The sequence below is a fragment of the Leucoraja erinacea genome, unplaced genomic scaffold (genome assembly GCF_028641065.1).
Source record: "Leucoraja erinacea ecotype New England unplaced genomic scaffold, Leri_hhj_1 Leri_71S, whole genome shotgun sequence".
Classification (NCBI taxonomy): Eukaryota; Metazoa; Chordata; class Chondrichthyes; order Rajiformes; family Rajidae; genus Leucoraja; species Leucoraja erinaceus.
The window spans coordinates 174,642-194,497 of record NW_026576641.1 but is presented as its reverse complement, the minus strand read 5'-3'; the positions used below and the strand labels follow the sequence as shown (position 1 = coordinate 194,497).

General features: G+C 45.8%; 1 protein-coding gene across 1 annotated transcript in view; it reads right to left on the bottom strand.

The window, feature by feature from the left end:
• LOC129694586 (E3 ubiquitin-protein ligase TRIM39-like) overlaps positions 1 to 18,188 on the bottom strand; it is a 35,765-nt gene extending 17,577 nt beyond the window's left edge. Inside the window, exons 1-5 of the mRNA XM_055631314.1 lie at positions 18,094 to 18,188; positions 11,179 to 11,412; positions 9,538 to 9,560; positions 9,335 to 9,453; positions 4,094 to 4,615 (exon numbers count right to left, since the gene is read on the bottom strand). Of these exons, the coding sequence (XP_055487289.1) occupies positions 4,094 to 4,615; positions 9,335 to 9,453; positions 9,538 to 9,560; positions 11,179 to 11,412; positions 18,094 to 18,132 (937 nt within the window). The 5' untranslated portion in view covers positions 18,133 to 18,188. The remainder of the gene's footprint in view (positions 1 to 4,093; positions 4,616 to 9,334; positions 9,454 to 9,537; positions 9,561 to 11,178; positions 11,413 to 18,093) is intronic.
• Positions 18,189 to 19,856: the final 1,668 nt, after the last annotated feature.

Below are 19,856 nucleotides of genomic sequence, written 5' to 3'. Positions count from 1 at the left end.
ACAATGAATATTTCATATACAAACCATCAAAGTCTATGGCGGTTCACAGAGCTACCTCAGTGATCCCATAATCTCATATATTCTCACATGCCTTTCCCCGAGTCTCTCATTCGGAATAAGGATCTCGACCCAAAACGTCACCCACTCCTCTCTCCAGAGATGCCGCCTGTCCCGCTGAGTTGTTCCAGCATTTTGTGCCCATTCATTCATGCGTTTCACAGACTACCCATTTTCACAGTTTGTTTCAGAAAGAACTGCAGATGCTGGAAAATCGAAGGTAGACAAAGGTTGAAGAAGGGTCTTGACCCGAAACGTTGCAAATTCCTTCTCTCCATAGATGCTGCCTGGCCCGCTGAGTTTCACCAGCATTTTTGTCTACCTAAACTACTATCTATTTCATTGCTACACAAAATTGCTGGAGAAACTCAGCGGGCGCAGCAGCATCTATGGAGCGAAGGAAATAGGCGACGTTTTGGGCCGAAACCCTTGTATAGTAGAAGGGTTTCGGCCTGAATCGTTGCCTATTTCCTTCGCTGCATAGATGCTGCTGCACCCGCTGAGTTTCTCCAACATTTTTGTGTATCTTCGATCTTCCAGCATCTGCAGTTCCTTCTTGAACAATCAATTTCATTGGTGACACTTGGGCTATCCTTGATCGGACTTTGCTGGATTTACCTTGGACTTTATTCCCTTATCAAGTTGATCTGCAACTGAACCATCCGCTCACCAACTGGAAGGTGGCCCTGGACGACCATTTGCCTCTTTGGAGACCCTCGGGCTATCTTTAATCTGGCTTTACTGGACTATATCTTGTAGGAATGGCACAAAATTCACCTTCAGCGGCGCTGCAGTTCTGTCACTGGCCGTGGCCGCAACTTTGAGGTGGGGGTCGGGATTAAAATGCCGTTTTCTCCTGCCTGTCCGAGATATATTTTCTCGGGCTACTACCTGATGCTGAAAATTCGTTCCGACTGCCGTTCTCGGAATTAAAAAAAAAATGCGGAACAATTTCAGCGCTGGAGTAAAATAAAAAGCGACTTCTAACGCCGTCAACGCAGGAAACGGAACGGATCTCACGTACGGGACAAAGCAAGGTAAGTCGTTCATTTTACATACAAACTTGCTTCTTAGGATGACTTTAATCGACATTTCACGTTGCAAAAATGTGATTTGGGCCCCGTACGAACCGGCAGTGTTTTTCCAGTCGATATGGGATTTAAATTCACCGCAAACCGCAACGTTCCAATCGATTGCGTTCCTCAAAAACCCACTCGCAAGACAATTAAAATGGCCATTAATTTACGGGAATGAAACACTAAATTCCTTCCATTTGGCCTATAAATTCATGACCATGAGATTAAAAAATCATGTTATATTGTGAATTATTGTGTGATTGTTATTTGGACACTTAGGCTATTTAAAAATGTTAACCTTTTCTTAAGAAATGGATAGATGTTTAGATCTAGTAATTGAATTTTGTAATTAGCTACAATTGGGTAACTAACTAATTATATGCTTTAATTTCAGGTCTTCCAAGTAAGATTGTTTCATATTTGTTTCAGGATGCTTCAATCTATAATAACTGAACATTTCTTTCAGGTCTTTTAATTTTTAAGAAAGTTATGGGCTTTTGATTGTCCTTGATCACAGCTTTTGAGTTAAGTCAATTGCAATCGGGAACAAGATGCTAATTTCCGAATATGAAAATGGCCATAACTTTTTTAATACTGAAGATATGAAAGTGAATTAGGTGTCAATTTAAACTTCTTGTTATGCTTTATCTGATGGGATAAATTGCAGACTTGACTTTTAAAATCTCAAAATTTTGTAACATTGCTATATATTGCATTAAACGTCATTCCCTTTATCGTTTAGGTGTACACTGTGAACGGCTCGACTGTAATCATGTATAGTCTTTCCACTGACTGGATAGCACGCAACAAAAGCTTTTCACTGTACTTCGATACATGTGACAATAAATAAACTAAATTAGAAGGAAACTTAACAGAATAACACTAGTTATCGTTTTTTAAGGGAATAAATTCAACCCATGATGTAAATTACACGTCGGGCGTATCTGTAGGAACAGCATTTATTGCACATCCCGCATGCCCACTGAATGATTCCCTCGGCCATTTCAGGATCAACGATATGAAATGAGATGGATCATCGGCTAAAGTCAAGGTGTTTTATGGTCATCGTTCCACGGACAGGCTTGTTTAACATCTAAACTCCATACTCATGACTGTGTAGCTGGGCATAGTACAAACTCCACCATCAAGTTTGCCGACAACACCTCTGTTGTGGGATGTGTATCACTGATGGGGACGAGTCAGAGTATAGAAGTGAAATCGGACGATTGACCAAATGGTGCCAGCACAATAACCTGGCCCTAAGCACCAGCAAAACCAAGGAACTGATTTGGACTTTGGAAGGGGTAGGATGGGGACACACAATCCCGTTTGTATCAATGGGATGATGGTGGAATGGGTCAAGAACTTCAAATTCCTGGGCGTGCACATTTCCGAAGAACTTTCCTGGTCCCAGCGCAGTGATGCAATTATAAAGAAAGCACATCAGCGCCTCTACTTCCTGAGAAGATTACGGAGTGTCGGTATGTCAAAGAGGACTCTCTCGAACTTCTACAGGTGCACAGTAGAGAGCATGCTGACTGGTTGCATCATGGCTTGGTTCGGCAACTTGAGCTTTCGGGAGCGGAAAAGAATGTAAAAAGTTGTTAACACTGCCCAGTCCATAATCGATCAATATCAATCAATATCAGTTTTATTGGTCACGTTGCACATAAAGTGCAAGTGAAATGAATTTGTCAGCAGTGGTACAATGATAAAAAACACATAAAAACACAATAAAATTTCACACAAACATCCACCACAGTATTCATCACTGTGGTGGAAGACACAAACATTGGCAAGTCCTCCTCCATTTTTCCCCGTGGTCGGGACCTCAACCCTCCACACCGCCGCCTAAATAAGTAGACAAGATGAAGTCCAGGTAAGTCCAGAATCGCGGCTTCAGGCTGGTGCAGGCCAGTGGTCGAAGATTTAAAGTCCTCGCTGCGCCTCAGCCAGAGGCACCGCAGACCGCAAGGCCGGCGGTAGGAGCTCCTCTCCAGGGGTCCTCACTGAGGGACCCTGCTCCTGATGGTAAGTCCCTGCTGCGCCAGCGGTAGAAGTTGGCCGCAGGTCAGCGGTCGGAGCTCTTCTCCTCCCGGGTCCCCAACGAGGGATCCCAGGCTGTGGACTCTGTGCCAGATGGAGCTCTGCAGACCGCGGCTTCAGGTTACCGTGGGCCAGCCAACGAAGCGCTCCCCTCCGGCGAGGGCTCGCCCGCTCCACGACGAGAATCCACGCTGCACCCGCCGCTGAAGCTCCGGGCACATCTCTGCACCGATGCTCGATGTTAGGTCATGGGGGGGGGGACATGGAAAAAGTTGCCTCTCTGTGGAGCAGGCAACCAAAGCAGTTTCCCCCTTACCCCCCGCACACAAGACACAAAGAGGAACATTGAAAACACACTAAAAAAAAAAAAAAAAGTTGAAAAAAGTAACACGCTGCTGGCAGGGCTGCCGGCTTGCAGAAACCCCACCGACCCTCATCGGCTCAGATCTCCCCACCATCGAGGGGATCTATCGCAGTCGTTGTCTCAAAAGGCTGCCAGCTTCATCAAGGATCCACACCATCCTGGCCACTCACTCATCTCTCCACTGCCATCAGGTCAGAAGGTACAGGAGCCTGAAATCTGGTACATCCAGGTTCAGGAACAGCTTCTTCCCCACATCCATCAGACTATTAAACTCAACTCAAACAAACTCTGAACAATTACAGCCTATTGCACTTTATCTGTTTATTGATGTGTATATATATATATATATAGTCTATGCTATATAGACACACTGAACTGTTCTGTATTCATGCTTACAATATTCTGTTGTGCTGCAGCAAAGCAAGAATGTCATTGTCCTATCTGGGACACATGACAATAAACTGTCTTGACTTGACATCTAAATGAACGGAGGTGATTGACTATTTTCCAGGTGCTGGTGAAAGATGGGTAGAATGTATTATTTACTGACCCGGAGCGGAACCGGAGCAGATTCTCAGCCACTGGTCTTCATCCCAAAGTCCAAAGAAAGGATATAGTTTCTCCGTGAATTTATTCCCGGTGAAGGTGTGGAGATGGGACTTGGTGGCCGCGTCGTAAAATGAAACTGTCCCGGACTCGTAACTGAGATAAACTCCCACCCTCCTGGGGAAGGGACGGGCGGGGAGAGGGGATGGAGGGGAGGTGACTGCATGAAGCTCATCACCATCCATCCAGATGCTCCAGACTCCAGTCTCCGGGGTCGGTGTGACCCATCCCTTCCTCTCCACAGACTCTGCGGCGACTCCCAGACTCCAGTACCGACTCCCCGCCTCCACCTCCCAGTAATATCTCCCTGATGTGAATCCCTCCGATCCCAGCACACAGTCATTGTCTGTAAACCTCTTCCCGGTGTCAGGGAGACCCCTCCGGGTCTCGGTCCATCTCACCCTCTTCCGATCCTCAGACACCTCGAGCCGCGGACTCGCTGTTTCCACATCCAGGGTGACGGAGACTGGGGGGAGAAGCAGAGAATCAGAGAGTCCCCGGGGGTCGGGGGGAGACTCGGGCACAGGCGGGCGGACAACTGAAAGTTTTCCCTGGGGTAATTTTCCCCAATTGCTCCAGATGGAGAAGAGAAATGCATTTCCGGTTCTGTTCTTCCAGAGGTGGAGGTGAAACGTTTCTGTTGTCGAGGACGGAGAGCGAAACGGGACAGTGACAAGGATGGAGAAATTGTGGCTGGGTTCATGTGTGCGTCAGACTGAGTTTTTGTAATGGCCAAATTAATTATCAGTGGGTGCATGTATCCTGTGTTGGTGAGTGTGTTCATGGACAATTGTGTAAGTCATGGTGTGTCACCACCAGTATGGTGTGTGTTGGTGAGTGTGTGCTGTGGGCCTGTGGACTTGTCAAATAAATAAATTCACTGATAGACTCAAAATGCCGGAGTAAGTCAGCTGGTCTGGCAGCATCTCTGGAGAGAAGGAATGGGTGACGTTTCGGGTCAAGACCCTTCTTCAGACTGATGGCAGGGACAAGGATAGAATGTAGTAGGAGACAGTAAGATTGGTGGGAGGTACACAAAAATGCTGGAGAAAATCAGCGGGTGCAGCAGCATCTATGGAGCGAAGGAAATAGGTGACGTTTCGGGCCGATACCCTTCCTCAGTCTGAGGAACGGTTTTGGCCCGAAACGTCGCCTATTTCCTTCGCTCCATAGATGCTGCTGCACCCGCTGAGTTTCTCCAGCATTTTTGTGTACCTTCGATCTTCCAGCATCTGCAGTTCCTTCTTGAACACTTTGTCTACAAGACTAGTGGGAGAACTGGGAAGAGGTGGAGGGGGTGGGGGGGAGGTGATGGAGAGAGAGGGAAAGTAAGGGCTATCTGAAATTGGAGAAGTCAATGTTCATACCGCTGGGGTGTAAACTACCCAAGCAAAATATGAGGTGCTGTTCCTCGAATTTGTGCTGGGCATCACTCTGACAGTGGAGGAGGCACAGGACAGAAAGGTCACATTGGGAATGGGAAGGGGAGTTGAAGTGCTGGGTCACCGGGAAATCAGGTAGGTTAAGACAGACTGAGCGGAGGTGTTCAGCGAAACGATCGCCGAGCCTACGCTTGGTCTCACCGATGTAGAGAAGTTGACACCTAGAGCAGCGGATGCAGTAGATGAGGTCGGAGGAGGTACAGATGAACCTCTGCCTCACCTGGAAAGACTGTTTAGGTCCGTGGATGGAGACAAGGGGGGGAGGTAATGGGACAGGTGATGTATCTCCTGCGGTTGCAAGGGGGAAGTACCTGGGGAGGGGGTGGTTTGGGTGGGAAGGGACGAGTTGACCAGCGAGTTTCGGAGGGAACAGTCTCTGCGGAATGCAGTAAGGGGTGGAGATGGGAAGATTGGATCCCGTTCAAACTGAAGAAGGGCCTCAACCCAACACGTCGCTTATTCCTTCGCTCCATAGATGCTGCCTCACCCGCTGAGTTTCTCCAGCATTTTTGTCTACCTTCGGTTTTTTCCGAGATCTTTGGTTTCTTCCCACACTCCAAAGATGTGCAGGTTTGTAGGTTAATTGGCTTAGTAAATGCAAAATGAAATTGTCCCTAGTGGTGAGGAAATATTATACAAATATTTGGATAGTGACTTTTATATAAGCTAGGTAAATTGCAAAAGAAAAGTTTAAAGTTTTCCTGAACTGAAATAAAGTGCAAACAGACAGATACACACAGGCAAAGATGAATCAAAACATGGAGGCCTAAACCGGAACCTGCTTAGCTTAGGTTATTGTGTTCAAGAAGGAACTGCAGATGCTGGAAAATCGAAGGTACTCAAAACTGCTGGAGAAACTCAGCGGGTTCAGCTGCGGAAGGCAGACATGGGGGGAGATGGGAAGATGTGGCGAGTGGTGGGGTCACGTTGGAGGTGGCGGAAACGGCGGAGGATTATGTGTTGTATTTGCCGGCTGGTTGGGTGAAAGGTGAGGACTTGGGGGACTCTGCCCTTGTTGCGAGTGCGGGGATGGGGAGAGAGAGCAGTGTTACGGGGTATGGATAAGACCCTGTTGTGAGCTTCATCTATGGTGGCGGAGGGGAATCCCCGTTCTCTGAAGAACGAGGACACTTCTGATGCCCTGGTATGGAATGTCTCATCCTGGGAACAGATGCGGCGTAGGCAGAGGAATTGGGAGTAGGGGATGGAGTCTTTACAGGGGGCAGGGTGGGAAGACGTGTAGTCCAGATAGCCATGTGAGTCAGTGGGTTTGTAATGTATGTCAGTCAGGAGTCTGTCCCCTGCGATGGAGATGGTGAGGTCAAGGAATGGTAGGGAAGTGTCGGAAATGGTCCAGGTGTATTGGAGTGCCGGGTGGAAGTTGGTGGTGAAGTGGATGAAGTCAGTCAGTTGTGTGTGGGTGCAGGAGGTGGCCCCAAAGCAGTCGTCAATGTAACGGAGATAGAGGTCGGGGATGGGGCCCTGGTACGTATTGAACAAGGATTGTTCAACGTACCCGACAAAGAGGCAGGCGTAGCTGGGGCCCATGCGTGTGCCCATAGCTACGCCTTGTGTTTGGAGGAAATGGGAGGAGTCAAATGTAAAGTTGTTGAGGGTGAGGACCAACTCCGCTAAGCGGAGGAGAGTGTCAGTGGCTGGGTATAGGTTGCTCCTCTGGTCGAGGAAGAACTGGTCCAGGTGTATTGGAGTGTTCTGCACCCGCTGAGTTTCTCCAGCAATTTTGTGTACCTTAGCTTAGGTTATTGTTTGGGGCAATTATAGCACTGGAGGAAATTGTATTTGATATGGCTTTGTGTTGAAGAATGGGAAGCTGAATAACGGGTCTCTTCTTAGGCCATCTGCTCTGTCTCTATGGCACATTTTTGAGCTCTGAATGTGACATAACGGTGAAGCGTTATGGCTTGTTATGCTAGGTTTGAGACAGAATTCAAGGCTGAGAGATGATAGACTGCAGTTAGCCTTGGCTGTGTACAATTATAATGTGTGATAAGGAATAAGATGTAAGTGAAGGAATAGTTGCTTTGAGAAATAATTAGATTGAGGGAGTAGTTTATAGAAGGTTGAAGCAGATGGAATTCTGACGTAATGGTCTGAGATGTAGTCTCTTGTTGTTCTGCCTGGTACATGAGATTGGAAATCCTACTTCCCGATAACAGGAAAAGCACCAAACTTATATTAAGTAAATTGACAGATTTACGACCCATGTATGCTTGGTTGGGATGTGAATGGGTTTTGAACTGAGAAACTGTTATTCAGAAAACTTATATAATTAATGTTTTAAAGACATAGGTAATGGTATTTCAAACTTATAGTGAAACAATTTATGAAATGTATTGGCTTAATAGAAAGGTACACTTTAAACATAGAAATTGTTTAGATTTATAGAAGGGGAGATGCAGCGAGACCTGGGTGTCATGGTACACCAGTCATTGAAGGTAGGCATGCAGGTGCAGCAGGCAGTAAAGAAAGCGAATGGTATGTTAGCTTTCATTGCAAAAGGATTTGAGTATAGGAGCAGAGAGGTTCTACTGCAGTTGTACAGGGTCTTGGTGAGACCACACCTGGAGTATTGCGTACAGTTTTGGTCTCCAAATCTGAGGAAGGACATTATTGCCATAGAGGGAGTGCAGAGACGGAGGGTTCACCAGACTGATTCCTGGGATGTCAGGACTGTCTTATGAAGAAAGACTGGATAGACTTGGTTTATACTCTCTAGAATTTAGAAGATTGAGAGGGGATCTTATAGAAACTTACAAAAATTCTTAAGGGGTTGGACAGGCTAGATGCAGGAAGATTGTTCCCGATGTTGGGGAAGTCCAGGACAAGGGGTCACAGCTTAAGGATAAAGGGGAAATCCTTTAAAACCGAGATGAGAGAAGAACTTTTTTTTCACGCAGAGAGTGGTGAATCTCTGGAACTCTCTGCCACAGAGGGTAGTTGAGGCCACTTCATTGGCTATATTTAAGAGGGAGTTAGATGTGGCCCTTGTGGCTAAGGGGATCAGGGGGTATGGAGAGAAGGCAGGTACGGGATACTGAGTTGGATGATCAGCCATGATCATATTGAATGGCGGTGCAGGCTCGAAGGGCCGAATGGCCTACTCCTGCACCTAATTTCTATGTTTTCTATGTTTCTATCTTTTCTCTTGGTATAGAAAGTGTGTATTACTTGTGTGATCATTGTATGTACCTTATATTTTGAGGAGTGGTCTTTGATAAGAGCCTACTGGTGTTTTGCTGTGTTGAAATAAAATAAGCAAAGTTATAAAGTTATTAGGCAGGCAAACAAATGCTGTAATGAGGCCAGGGAAGGGGGATCATGTGACTGATGTTGTAAATCACCAGAAGGACTCAGATGATTGGTTACCAGCTTGTCATACCCTCTGTATCTGAAATGTCTAATACCTCTATAAATGCCATGAGTTTGTATCAAAGTTACTCCTCTCTGGACCCGCCCCAGAGCATTAGCTCTGTGTTGGAAGGTTCAAGAGACTAGTCTCAGCTGAATAAAGAATTGATTTTTACAGCAACAAGTGTTTGAGTCAAGTTGACTTTAGATTGAAAGAACTCAGTTTAACAGTGGGTGTAGGATAGTGTTAGTGTGCGGGGATCGCTGGTGAGCGCAGACCCAGTGGGCCGAAGGGCCTGTTGCCGTACAGTACCTCTAAACCAAAATATAAGTGTCTCACAAACAAACAGGAAGTAATAATCTACATGCTTTACCTTGCTTGATGGAGTCAAACATTTCCTTCAAAACTGTCTTCAACAGAAAGAGATGGTTGAAATTCTCAAACGGTATGGGATCATCTCTCACTGACAATGGCCAGTCATCATCTCTAACCCTGCAAATATTAAATAGCTGATTACAAACTGGGCATTGGTTATTCCTCGGCAATATGTTAGGGTCAGTGAATAGCAAGTCTTACCTCCTCTTACAGTCAGCTTCCTCCTGAAATAAATAAAACACAAATCTGAATTAACTGAGACAGACTGAATTGACTGTCCAAATCCTCACAACAGGTAGTTGACTCAATGTATTAAAAGGTGTTTAACAATCCCATTTACCAACTCTCACTACCTCGGATTCACAGGGCAAAACAGATATATTGCAGACAGAGAAACAAGGGCGAAAATATACAAACAAGAATTAGAATTTATTTTCTCTGTGTCAATCACTCCTACATACCTGCACGGTAACGGCAATGGAAAGTTGGATATTGGAAAATAATGAAATCGCCACTACACATGCAATCAAAGAATCATCATTCTGGATTAGTGCGGGTGTCAGAGGTTATGGGGAGAAGGCAGGAGAATGGGGTTAGGAGGGAGAGGTAGATTAGCCATGATTGAATGGCGGAGTAGGCTCGATGGGCCGAATGGCCCAATTCTACTATCACTTACGACCTTACGACCACACCTGCCCCATTCAACCAAAACCCACCCGTTCACCATTTCAGTTGATGGTTCACCCATACCCACCTCCTCCCATGTCAAAAGTCTCGGCGTCATTCTGGACAGTACACTTTCCTTTGGCCCCCACATCAGCAATATCACACGCTCTGCATACTTTCATCTCCGCAACATCTCCAGACTCCGCCCCTCCCTCTCCAAAGACAATACACAAGTCCTCATCCACGCTCTGGTCACATCCCGCATCGATTACTGCAACGCCCTCCTCACTTGCACCTCCAATAAACTTCTTCATCGCCTCCAATGCATTCAGAACTCTGCAGCCCGGATCATCACCCGCACCAGATCATCGGACCACATCACACCCATCCTCACTCAGCTCCACTGGCTCCCTGTGCACCACCGGATTAACTACAAGATTTTACTGCTGACCTTCAAAGCCCTACACCACCTTGCTCCCCAATACCTCTCTGACCTGCTGCTACCATACACTCCTTCCCGGTCACTTAGTTCCTCCTCAGCTGCGATTTTAACTGTCCCCACATTTAGACCCAGCACCATGGGTGCCAGAGCCTTCAGCTGCTCTGCCCCACGTCTCTGGCACACTCTCCCACCTCCCATCCGTCACCTGGACACTATCGATCAATTCAAATCACAACTCAAAACACACCTGTTTAGATTAGCATACCCGACATAACTTCCACCATGTTCACCCTGATTTTAATGACTTAAAATGTTTTGTGTATTTTTTTTTTTTTTTGTTTTTTGTTTTTAATCAACTTGATTTTAATATTGATAAATGTATTGTGATTTTATGTCCTGTAAGGTGTCCTTGGGTGTCCAGAAAGGCGCCAGCAAATAAAATGCATTATTATTATTATTAATTCTAGACACTACCTTTAGTTTAGGGACACGAAATGCTGGAGTAACTCAGCGGGGCAGGCAGCAGCTCTGGAGAGAAGGAATGGGTGACGTTTCGGGACCTTCCTCGGGCTGGAGGCTAATTTGCAAACAGCAACAAGGCAGAACAGGTAAATCAGCTAACTGGTTTAGATCAATATTGGGCCATTGGGAACGCTGGATTTATTTCAAATATATAACTCGCCATTTTGTGGTGGTGCATGTTTACGGAATCAAATTGAAATCGAGTTCCTCACCTCCAGAAATAACAGGCTGTCTGTTTGATCCGCCTGTTCCTGTAATCGGGAGAGCTCCTCCTGAATTGAATTTAAATTTTCTTGAATCATTCGAAGATTTTCCTCCATATGATTTAGAATCCTCTCCTCGTCTTCCCGCAGATCACGGAGAAAGCGCTGCTCTTTTTCGGTGAGAATCTGGCGCAGTTCAACAAACTGGGATGCGATGAAGGACTGGTGATTGCGTGACTGTTCCTGTCAGAAGAAAGGTGAAGATTGAGATATTATCATGTTGGAAAGAACTGCAGATGCTGGTTTAAACCGAAGATAGACACAAAAAGCTGGAGTAACTCAAAGGGGCAGGCAGCATCTCTGGAGAGAAGGGACAGATATAATACTAAAGACACAATGAATAAAATCTCTTTATATGCAGATGATGTATTAATATATATTACAAAGTCAGAAATTAGTATTCCAAACCTATTAAATCTAATAACTCAATTTGGTCTATTTTCGGGATATTGAATTAATTGGAATACAAGCAAAATCATGCCAATTACGAAATTCAATTTACACACACTACACCAATCCCCTTTTAAAATAGTGAAGGAAAAACTTAAATACTTAGGAATTTATGTAACTAAGACATATTCTTCTTTATTTAAATTAAATTTCCCACTTTTACTGAATAAACTACATCAGAATATTCAATATTGAAAAACACTTTGGTAGAATGAATGCTACAAAAATGATATTTTTACCGCAATTATTGTACCTATTCCAATCAATATATCTCTCCCAAATTTTTTTTTTAAGTCGATTCCATTGTTACAAGCTTTATTTGGGATTATAAGAATCATAGAATAAGCAAAACACATCTATGTAAATCAAAGACAAATGGAGGTTTACCCTTGCCAAATTTCTTGTTTTATTTTTGGGCAGTCCATATTAAAAACATGAATAACTGGCTGGAAGAAATGGATCAACAACCAGATTGGTTAAGGATGGAAAGGAAGACTGTTTGCCTTTTGAAATTGGTTCGATTATGTTTGCTCCCACAAAACTGCACAAAAAAACCCTACAGGGAATACCCTATAATATATAGTGGTATATGAATCTGGAAACAATTAAAAAAGGCTTTAACATTGGATAATATATCACTCTGTTCCCCCATTGTAAACAATCCTTTATTTAAACCATCCATATTGGATAAAGGTTTTACACAATGGAAAAATTATGGAATTAAAAAGATGGGACATCTATACAGAAAAGGCACATTTCTTTCACTTCAGGAGTTACAACAGATTTACAGACTACACTCAAATAACTTTTTCAGATATCTACAATTTAGAGATTATGTTAAATCTAATACAAACGATTATAGGACTAGGGAACCAGAAATCCTTGATGAATGTTTGAACAAACATCCTAATACAGAAAATTTAATAGTAGCTTATATTTAGATAGTGAGGGTCCCATCGATGGAATTATATAGACACACATGGGAAAATGAATTAGGCCAACCTATAACGAAAGATATTTGGGACTAAAGTTTACAACATATACATCAATGCTCATTAAATGCCAGACATGCGTTAATACAATTTAAAGTATCACACAGATTACATTACTCTAACACAAAACTAAATAGAATCTTCCCACATATCTCTCCTATCTGTGATAACCATATAACAATTACAGCACGGAAATAGACCATCTCGGCCCTTCTAGTCCATGCCGAACACGTATTCTCCCCTAGTCCCATCTACCTGCACTCAGACCATAACCCTCCATTCCTTTCCCGTCCATATAACTATCCAATTTATTTTTAAATGATAAAATCGAACCTGCCTCCAACACCTTCACTGGAAGTGTTCAAGAAGGAACTGCAGATGCTGGAAGATCGAAGGTACACAAAAATGCTGGAGAAACTCAGCGGGTGCAGCAGCATCTATGGATCCTGAAGAAGGGTTTTGGCCCGAAACGTTGCCTATTTCCTTCGCTCCATAGATGCTGCTGCACCCGCTGAGTTTCTCCAGCATTTTTGTGTACCTTCGCTGGAAGCTCATTCCACACAGCTACCACTCTCTGAGTAAAGCGGTTCCCCCTCATGTTACCCCTAAACTTCTGTCCCTAAATGTCAGCATCTAGAGGCTAACCTAGCACATACTTTTGTAAATTGTATAAAAATCAAAAATGTCTAGATTTATATTTTTAGCATAATCTCTGAAGTTGTTAATATCCAATTGAATCACGACTCAAAACTAATAATACTAGGAATATCAGAACAAAGCCTAACACTTACAGCAAGCCAAAGAAACTTTCTCGACTACAGTATAATAACTGGGAAAAAAATTAATATTAAAATTTTGGAAAGGCCGTATAATCCAGACAATAAAAATGAGGATTATGGAAATGGAAAAAAAAAAGAGGGGCAGGCTGGAGAGAAGGAATGGGTGACGTTTCGGGTCGAGACCATTTATTTAGACTGGTTAGGGATAAGGTAAAGAAGAGATATTGACGATAATGTGGAGAGATAAAAAACAATGAATAATTAATATATTATTTCTTCGTATTATACTTCAATAGACAATAGACGCAGGAGTAGGCCATTTGGCCATTCAAGCCAGCACCGCCATTCAATGTGATCAACTACTCGTGGATAATCAGGCTATTAAACTCACTCAAACAAACTCTGAACTCTAACAGCAGCCTATGTGCACTTTATCTGTGTTTATTTATTGTGTACATATATGGTCTATGGTATATAAATAAGTAAGTAAGTAAGTTTATTGGCCAAGTATTCACACACAAGGAATTAGCCTTGGTGCTCTGCCCACAAGTAACAACATGACATACAGTGACAGTTTCAGAAAACAGCCGAACTTAAATAATGACTCAGATGATAAAATTAGATTTCTGATAAGCACTACCCGGGATAAAAACTGTTTTTATGTCTGGCTGTGGCAGCTTTGACAGTCCGGAGTCGCCTTCCAGAGGGAAGTGATTGAAAGAGTTTGTGGCCAGGGTGAGAGGGGTCAGAGATGATCTTGCCCGCTCGCTTCCTGGCCCTTGTAGTGTACAGTTTATCAATGGAGGGAAGGTTGCAGCCAATAACCTTCTCTGCTGATCGGACGATTCGCTGCAGCCTCCAGGTGTCGTGCTTTGTGGCTGAGCCAAACCAGACCATGATGGAGAAGGTGAGGACAGACTCTACGATGGCCGTGTAGAATTGGACCTCAGATTGTGCTTCCTCAGATGCCGTAGGAAGTACATCCACTGTTGTGCCTTTTAGACTGTGGAGTCGATGGAAGCCCCCACTTAAGGTCCTTGAAGATGATGGTTCCCAGGAACTTGAAAGACTTCACAGATGTGACTGTGGTGTTGTTGATGGTGAGTGGGGTGAGCTCTCCTAAAGTCTACAATCAATTCCACCGTCTTAAGAACATTGAGCTCTAGGTTGTTGCGATGGCACCAATATGCCAGCTGTGACATTTCCTGTCTGTAGGCAGATTCCTCCCCATCCTGCATCAGTCCAATCAGGGTTGGGTCATCTGCAAACTTGAGAATCTTGACAGAGGTGTCTGTGGAGGTGCAGTCGTTGGTGTAGAGAGAGTGGGGGAGAGGGGAGAGTATGCAGCCTTGCGGTGCTCCTATGCTGAGCTTTTGCGGGTTTGAGATGTGCTTTCTCAGCCTCACATGCTGCTTCCTGTCTGTCAGGAAGCTGGTGATCCACCGACAGAGGGGTTCAGGCACAGTCAACTCGGAAAGTTTGGACTGTAGTAGCTCTGGCACAATGGTGTTGAATGCAGAGCTAAAATCAACACACAGGATCCTCGCATAGGTTCCCTGGCGGTCTAGGTGCTGTAGGATGAAATGCAGGCCCAGGTTGACTGCATCATCCACAGACATATTGGCCCGATATGCAAACTGCAGCGGGTTCGTGCTATTTTTCAGCTTGGCCAGCACAAGCCTTACGAGTGTCTTCATGACTACATAAGTCAGTGCGACTTCTTGTCATTAAGACAATTAGAATAGAAACATAGAAATTAGGTGCAGGAGTAGAGGCCATTCAGCCCTTCGAGCCTGCACCGCCATTCAATATGATCATGGCTGATCATCCAACTCAGTATCCCGTACCTGCCTTCTCTCCGTACCCCCTGATCCCCCTAGCCGCAAGGGCCACATCCAACTCCCTCTTAAATATAGCCAATGAACTGCCGTCAACTACCCTCTGTGGCAGAGAGTTCCAGAGATTCACCACTCTCTGTGTGAAAAATGTTCTTCTCATCTTGGTCTTAAAGGATTTCCCCCTTATCCTTAAGCTGTGACCCCTTGTCTTGGACTTCCCCAACAACAGGAACAATCTTCCTGCATCTAGCCTGTCCAACCCCTTAAGAATGTTGTAGGTTTCTACAAGATCCCCCCTCAATCTCCTAAATTCTAGCGAGTATAAGCCGAGTCTATCCAGTCTTTCTTCATATGGAAGTCCTGACATCCCAGGGATCAGTCTGGTGAAACTTCTCTGTACTCCCTCTATGGCAATAATGTTCTTCCTCAGATTTGGAGACCAAAACTGTACGCAATACTCCAGGTGTGGTCTCACCAAGACCATGTACAACTGCAGTAGAACCTCCCTGCTCCTATACTCAAATCCTTTTGCTATGAAAGCTAACATACCATTCGCTTTCTTCACTGCCTTCAATTCTTGCCATTTTGGGTACAGGGACAATAGTGGAGACTTTGAAGCAGGCAGGGACAGTACATGTTTGCAGGGACTGGTTAAAAATGTATGTATAGACCGGTGCCAGTTGTTTGGATCAGAGCTTAAGAGTAGAGGGGGAAATATTGTCAGATCCTGGAGATTTCTGGCTTTTTTGTCCTCTGAAAAGCCTCTCCACTATTTTTATTGTTGATATTTGATAAGTGATGTTTTGCAGCACAGAGGGTGTGGATGATTGGGTGTGAAGTGGTGATTGGAGGGGAGTGGGTGTAGAAGGGCCCAGTCTTTGCAGACTGAGGTCAGGCTGTGAGTGGGTGTGAAGTGACTGTCTTTTCATATTGGAGTCTTGCTTTAAGTAGGTGTGAATTGGTGAATGGGAAGGAGAGGGTATAGGGTCCATTCTTTGTAGACTGGGGTCTGGCTGTGTTCGTTGGGGAGGGGGTACTAGGGTTACGTTTCTGATGCTCAAACCTGCAGTAAAACTCATTCAGGTCATTGGTCAGCTGATGATTGTCCAAACTTGTATCTCCTGTTCTGTATTATGTTTACATATTGTGTTGTGCTGCAGCAAGCAAGAATTTCATTGTCCTATCTGGGACACATGACAATAAAACTCTCGCAGCTCTCGACTCAATTCCTTCGCTCCATACAAGATACAAGATACAATTTATTTGTCGTTTGGACCCCTTGAGGTCCAAACGAAATGCCGTTTCTGCAGCCATACATTACAAACAAATAGACCCAAGACACAACATAATTTACATAAACATCCATCACATTGCTGTGATGGAAGGCCAAAAAACTTATCTCTCCACTGCACTCCCCCCCCCCCATGTCAGAGTCAAAGTCAAAGCCCCCGGCTGGCGATGGCGATTGTCCGCGGCCATTAAAGCCACGCCGGGTGATGCAAGGTCGCACACCGGGTCTTGATGTTAGAGCCCCCGGCGTGCGCTCGCAGAGTCCCGCCGCCATTCTAAGCCGCACGGGGTGGTGCTGTCATGCCCCGCTCCAGGAGCTCTTCAACCCCGCAACCCTGAAAAGCGGTCTCCCTCCAGGGACCCGCGGGCTCCCAGTTCCGCCGTCCGCCAGACCCGCAGTTGCAGACTCCGAATCTCCGGAGGTCGGGGGCCGCAGCAGCAGCAGCAGCGCTCCAGCACCCCTTTACCCGCTCCGGACTCGGCCAGCTCCGCGACGGTGAGGTAGTCGGCACCAGAGCTCCCGGTCTTCCTGTTGGAGGCCGCTCCTCGTTGCAACCCCAACGACAACGGGAGACCCAACAAATAAAAGGTCGGGTCTCCCGTGCAGGGAGAGATTTAAAAGTTACCCCCTCCCTCCCACCCCCCCCCCCCCCCCCCCCCCCACACACACATACCATATAACCATATAACAATTACAGCATGGAAACAGGCCATCTCGGCCCTACAAGTCCATGCCGAACAATTTTTTTTTCCCCTTAGTCCCACCTGCCTGCACTCATACCATAACCCTCCATTCCCTTCTCATCCATATGCCTATCCAATTTATTTTTAAATGATACCAATGAACCTGCCTCCACCACTTTCACTGGGAGCTCATTCCACACCGTTACCACTCTCTGCGTAAAGAAGTTCCCCCTCATATTACCCCTAAACTTCTGTCACTTAATTCTGAAGTCATGTCCTCTTGTTTGAATCTTCCCTATTCTCAAAGGGAAAAGCTTGTCCACATCAACTCTGTCTATCCCTCTCATCATTTTAAAGACCTCTATCAAGTCCCCCCTTAACCTTCTGCGCTCCAGAGAATAAAGACCTAACTTATTCAACCTATCTCTGTAACTTAGTTGTTGAAACCCAGGCAACATTCTAGTAAATCTCCTCTGTACTCTCTCTACTTTGTTGACATCCTTCCTATAATTGGGCGACCAAAATTGTACACCATACTCCAGATTTGGTCTCACCAATGCCTTGTACAATACCCCAACAAAAAATAACAAAAACTACATAAAAACATAGACAGAAAATAATAAAAACGCGGACGGGCTGCAGAGGCCGCTGCTGAGGAGAGTCGCGCCGCCTACCGTCTTTTACACTTTGATGCTGCCTCACCCACTGAGTTTCTCCAGCATTTATGTCTACCCATTTTCACAGGGTTAATTACAGCAGCAAATTTATCCCAGTATGTCCCTCGTGCATTAATGGGTGAAAAATTACACAAACCCAGAAACTCCTCCTTACCCGAACTCCGGAAATCTTCCCTTTCTGCAGCTGCTCCATGTCCTCGAACTCTAACTTCTTTTCGAATAGATATTGTAAGGAAGATTTAACCTGATGTTGGGATCAGAGAACAAAGGGGTTAGAGAGACAATGGCGGATCAGTAAGGTGAACAACTAAAGTGAGCAAAATGGAGTTTAATTTTTACCTTGCACATTTCAACAGCTTCATTAATCGGCATGAAGTTGTGAGACTTGTGCTCGCGCGCGTCTCGGCAGATCAGTTTCTTAAGGGGTTGGACAGGCTAGATGCAGGGAGATTGTTCCTGATGTTGGGGAAGTCGAGAACAAGGGTCACAGTTTAAGGATAAGGGGGAAATCTTTTAGGACCGAGATGAGGGAAACACTTTTCACACAGAGAGTGGTGAATCTCTGGAATTCTCTGCCACAGAAGGTAGTTGAGGCCACAGTTCATTGGCTGTATTTAAGAGGGAGTTAGATGTGGCCCTTGTGGATAAAGGGATCAGGGGGTATGGAGAGAAGACAGGTACAGGATACTGAGTTGGATGATCAGCCATGATCATATTGAAGGGCCGAATGGCCTACTCCTGCAGCTATTTTCTATGTTTCTATGATCAGTTTCACAAAACAGCTTCAGTTCTTCCTGATGTTCCTCGCAGTGAAGTTTACTTACTTTGCGTTCCGTATTCAGGCTCAGTGTTCGAGCTTTCTCAGACAGTCTCGCCAAGGCCCGATTAACCCTGAGGGTGCGGTCTGTAAACACCTCTCTACATTCCGGGCAGGAGTTTCTCCACTCGCTGTCCCAACTCTGTGTGATGCAGGAGCGGCAGAAGTTGTGCCCGCACTCCAGTATCACCGGATCGGTGAAGAAATCCAGGCAGATGGGACAAACTAGCTCCTCGGTCCAACTCTCCACCTGGTGTTTCGGAGCCATGTTAACTCCGGCACGTCCTGGTTCAAACTGTTTTTCACTCACGTGGATCCACTGGCCAAAGGTCCTGTAGGGGGGTTGCACGTAAGGGCGTGACCAAAGATCTTTGGGCGTGACGCACGGAGCAGCTCAATCCTTTTGGAGGACATGGCAGCTTCCGGCACGCACTGTTAACACTCGGGATACGTACCTTCTTATCTGTTAAAAAAAAACCCGCTGAAATTGTCATTTTTGTGCTATACACATTTGTGAGTGCCGTCACTGAAAGCGGGAAGGTTTACTCTAAACCTCGAGCACCAAGGTGTAAACGGCCGAAGCAACACATCCCCCGGGACAGCTCCCACTCCCCCCGGTCAGCGGTGTCTGCCCTCCGCCCCGACTCCCTCTATGGGCCGCTCTGTCATGGGGCTGTGGGTCGGCAGCGGGGTGGAGAGGGGCCACTGTCTGCTCCCTCCGCCCACCCAGAGTCACTGACCGCGCTGCATCGGCACCCCGACCTCTCTCCCACCCCCCCCCCCTTCCATTTCACTCCCCCCGTCCCCTTTCCTTCCCCCCCCCCCCCCTCTTCCTATCCTTCCTCCCCCCCCCCCCCCCCCCTCTCTCCCCTCTCCCTCTCCCCCCCCCCCCCTCTCTCCCACCCACCTCCCCCTCTCTCTCCCCTCTTCGAGCCAGCACCGCCATTCAATGTGATCATGGCTGATCATCCACAATCAGTACCCCGTTCCTGCCTTCTCCCCATATCCCCTGAGTCCGCTATCTTTAAGAGCCCTATCTAGCTCTCTCTTGAAAGCATCCAGAGAACTGGCCTCCACCGCCCTCTGAGGCAGAGAATTCC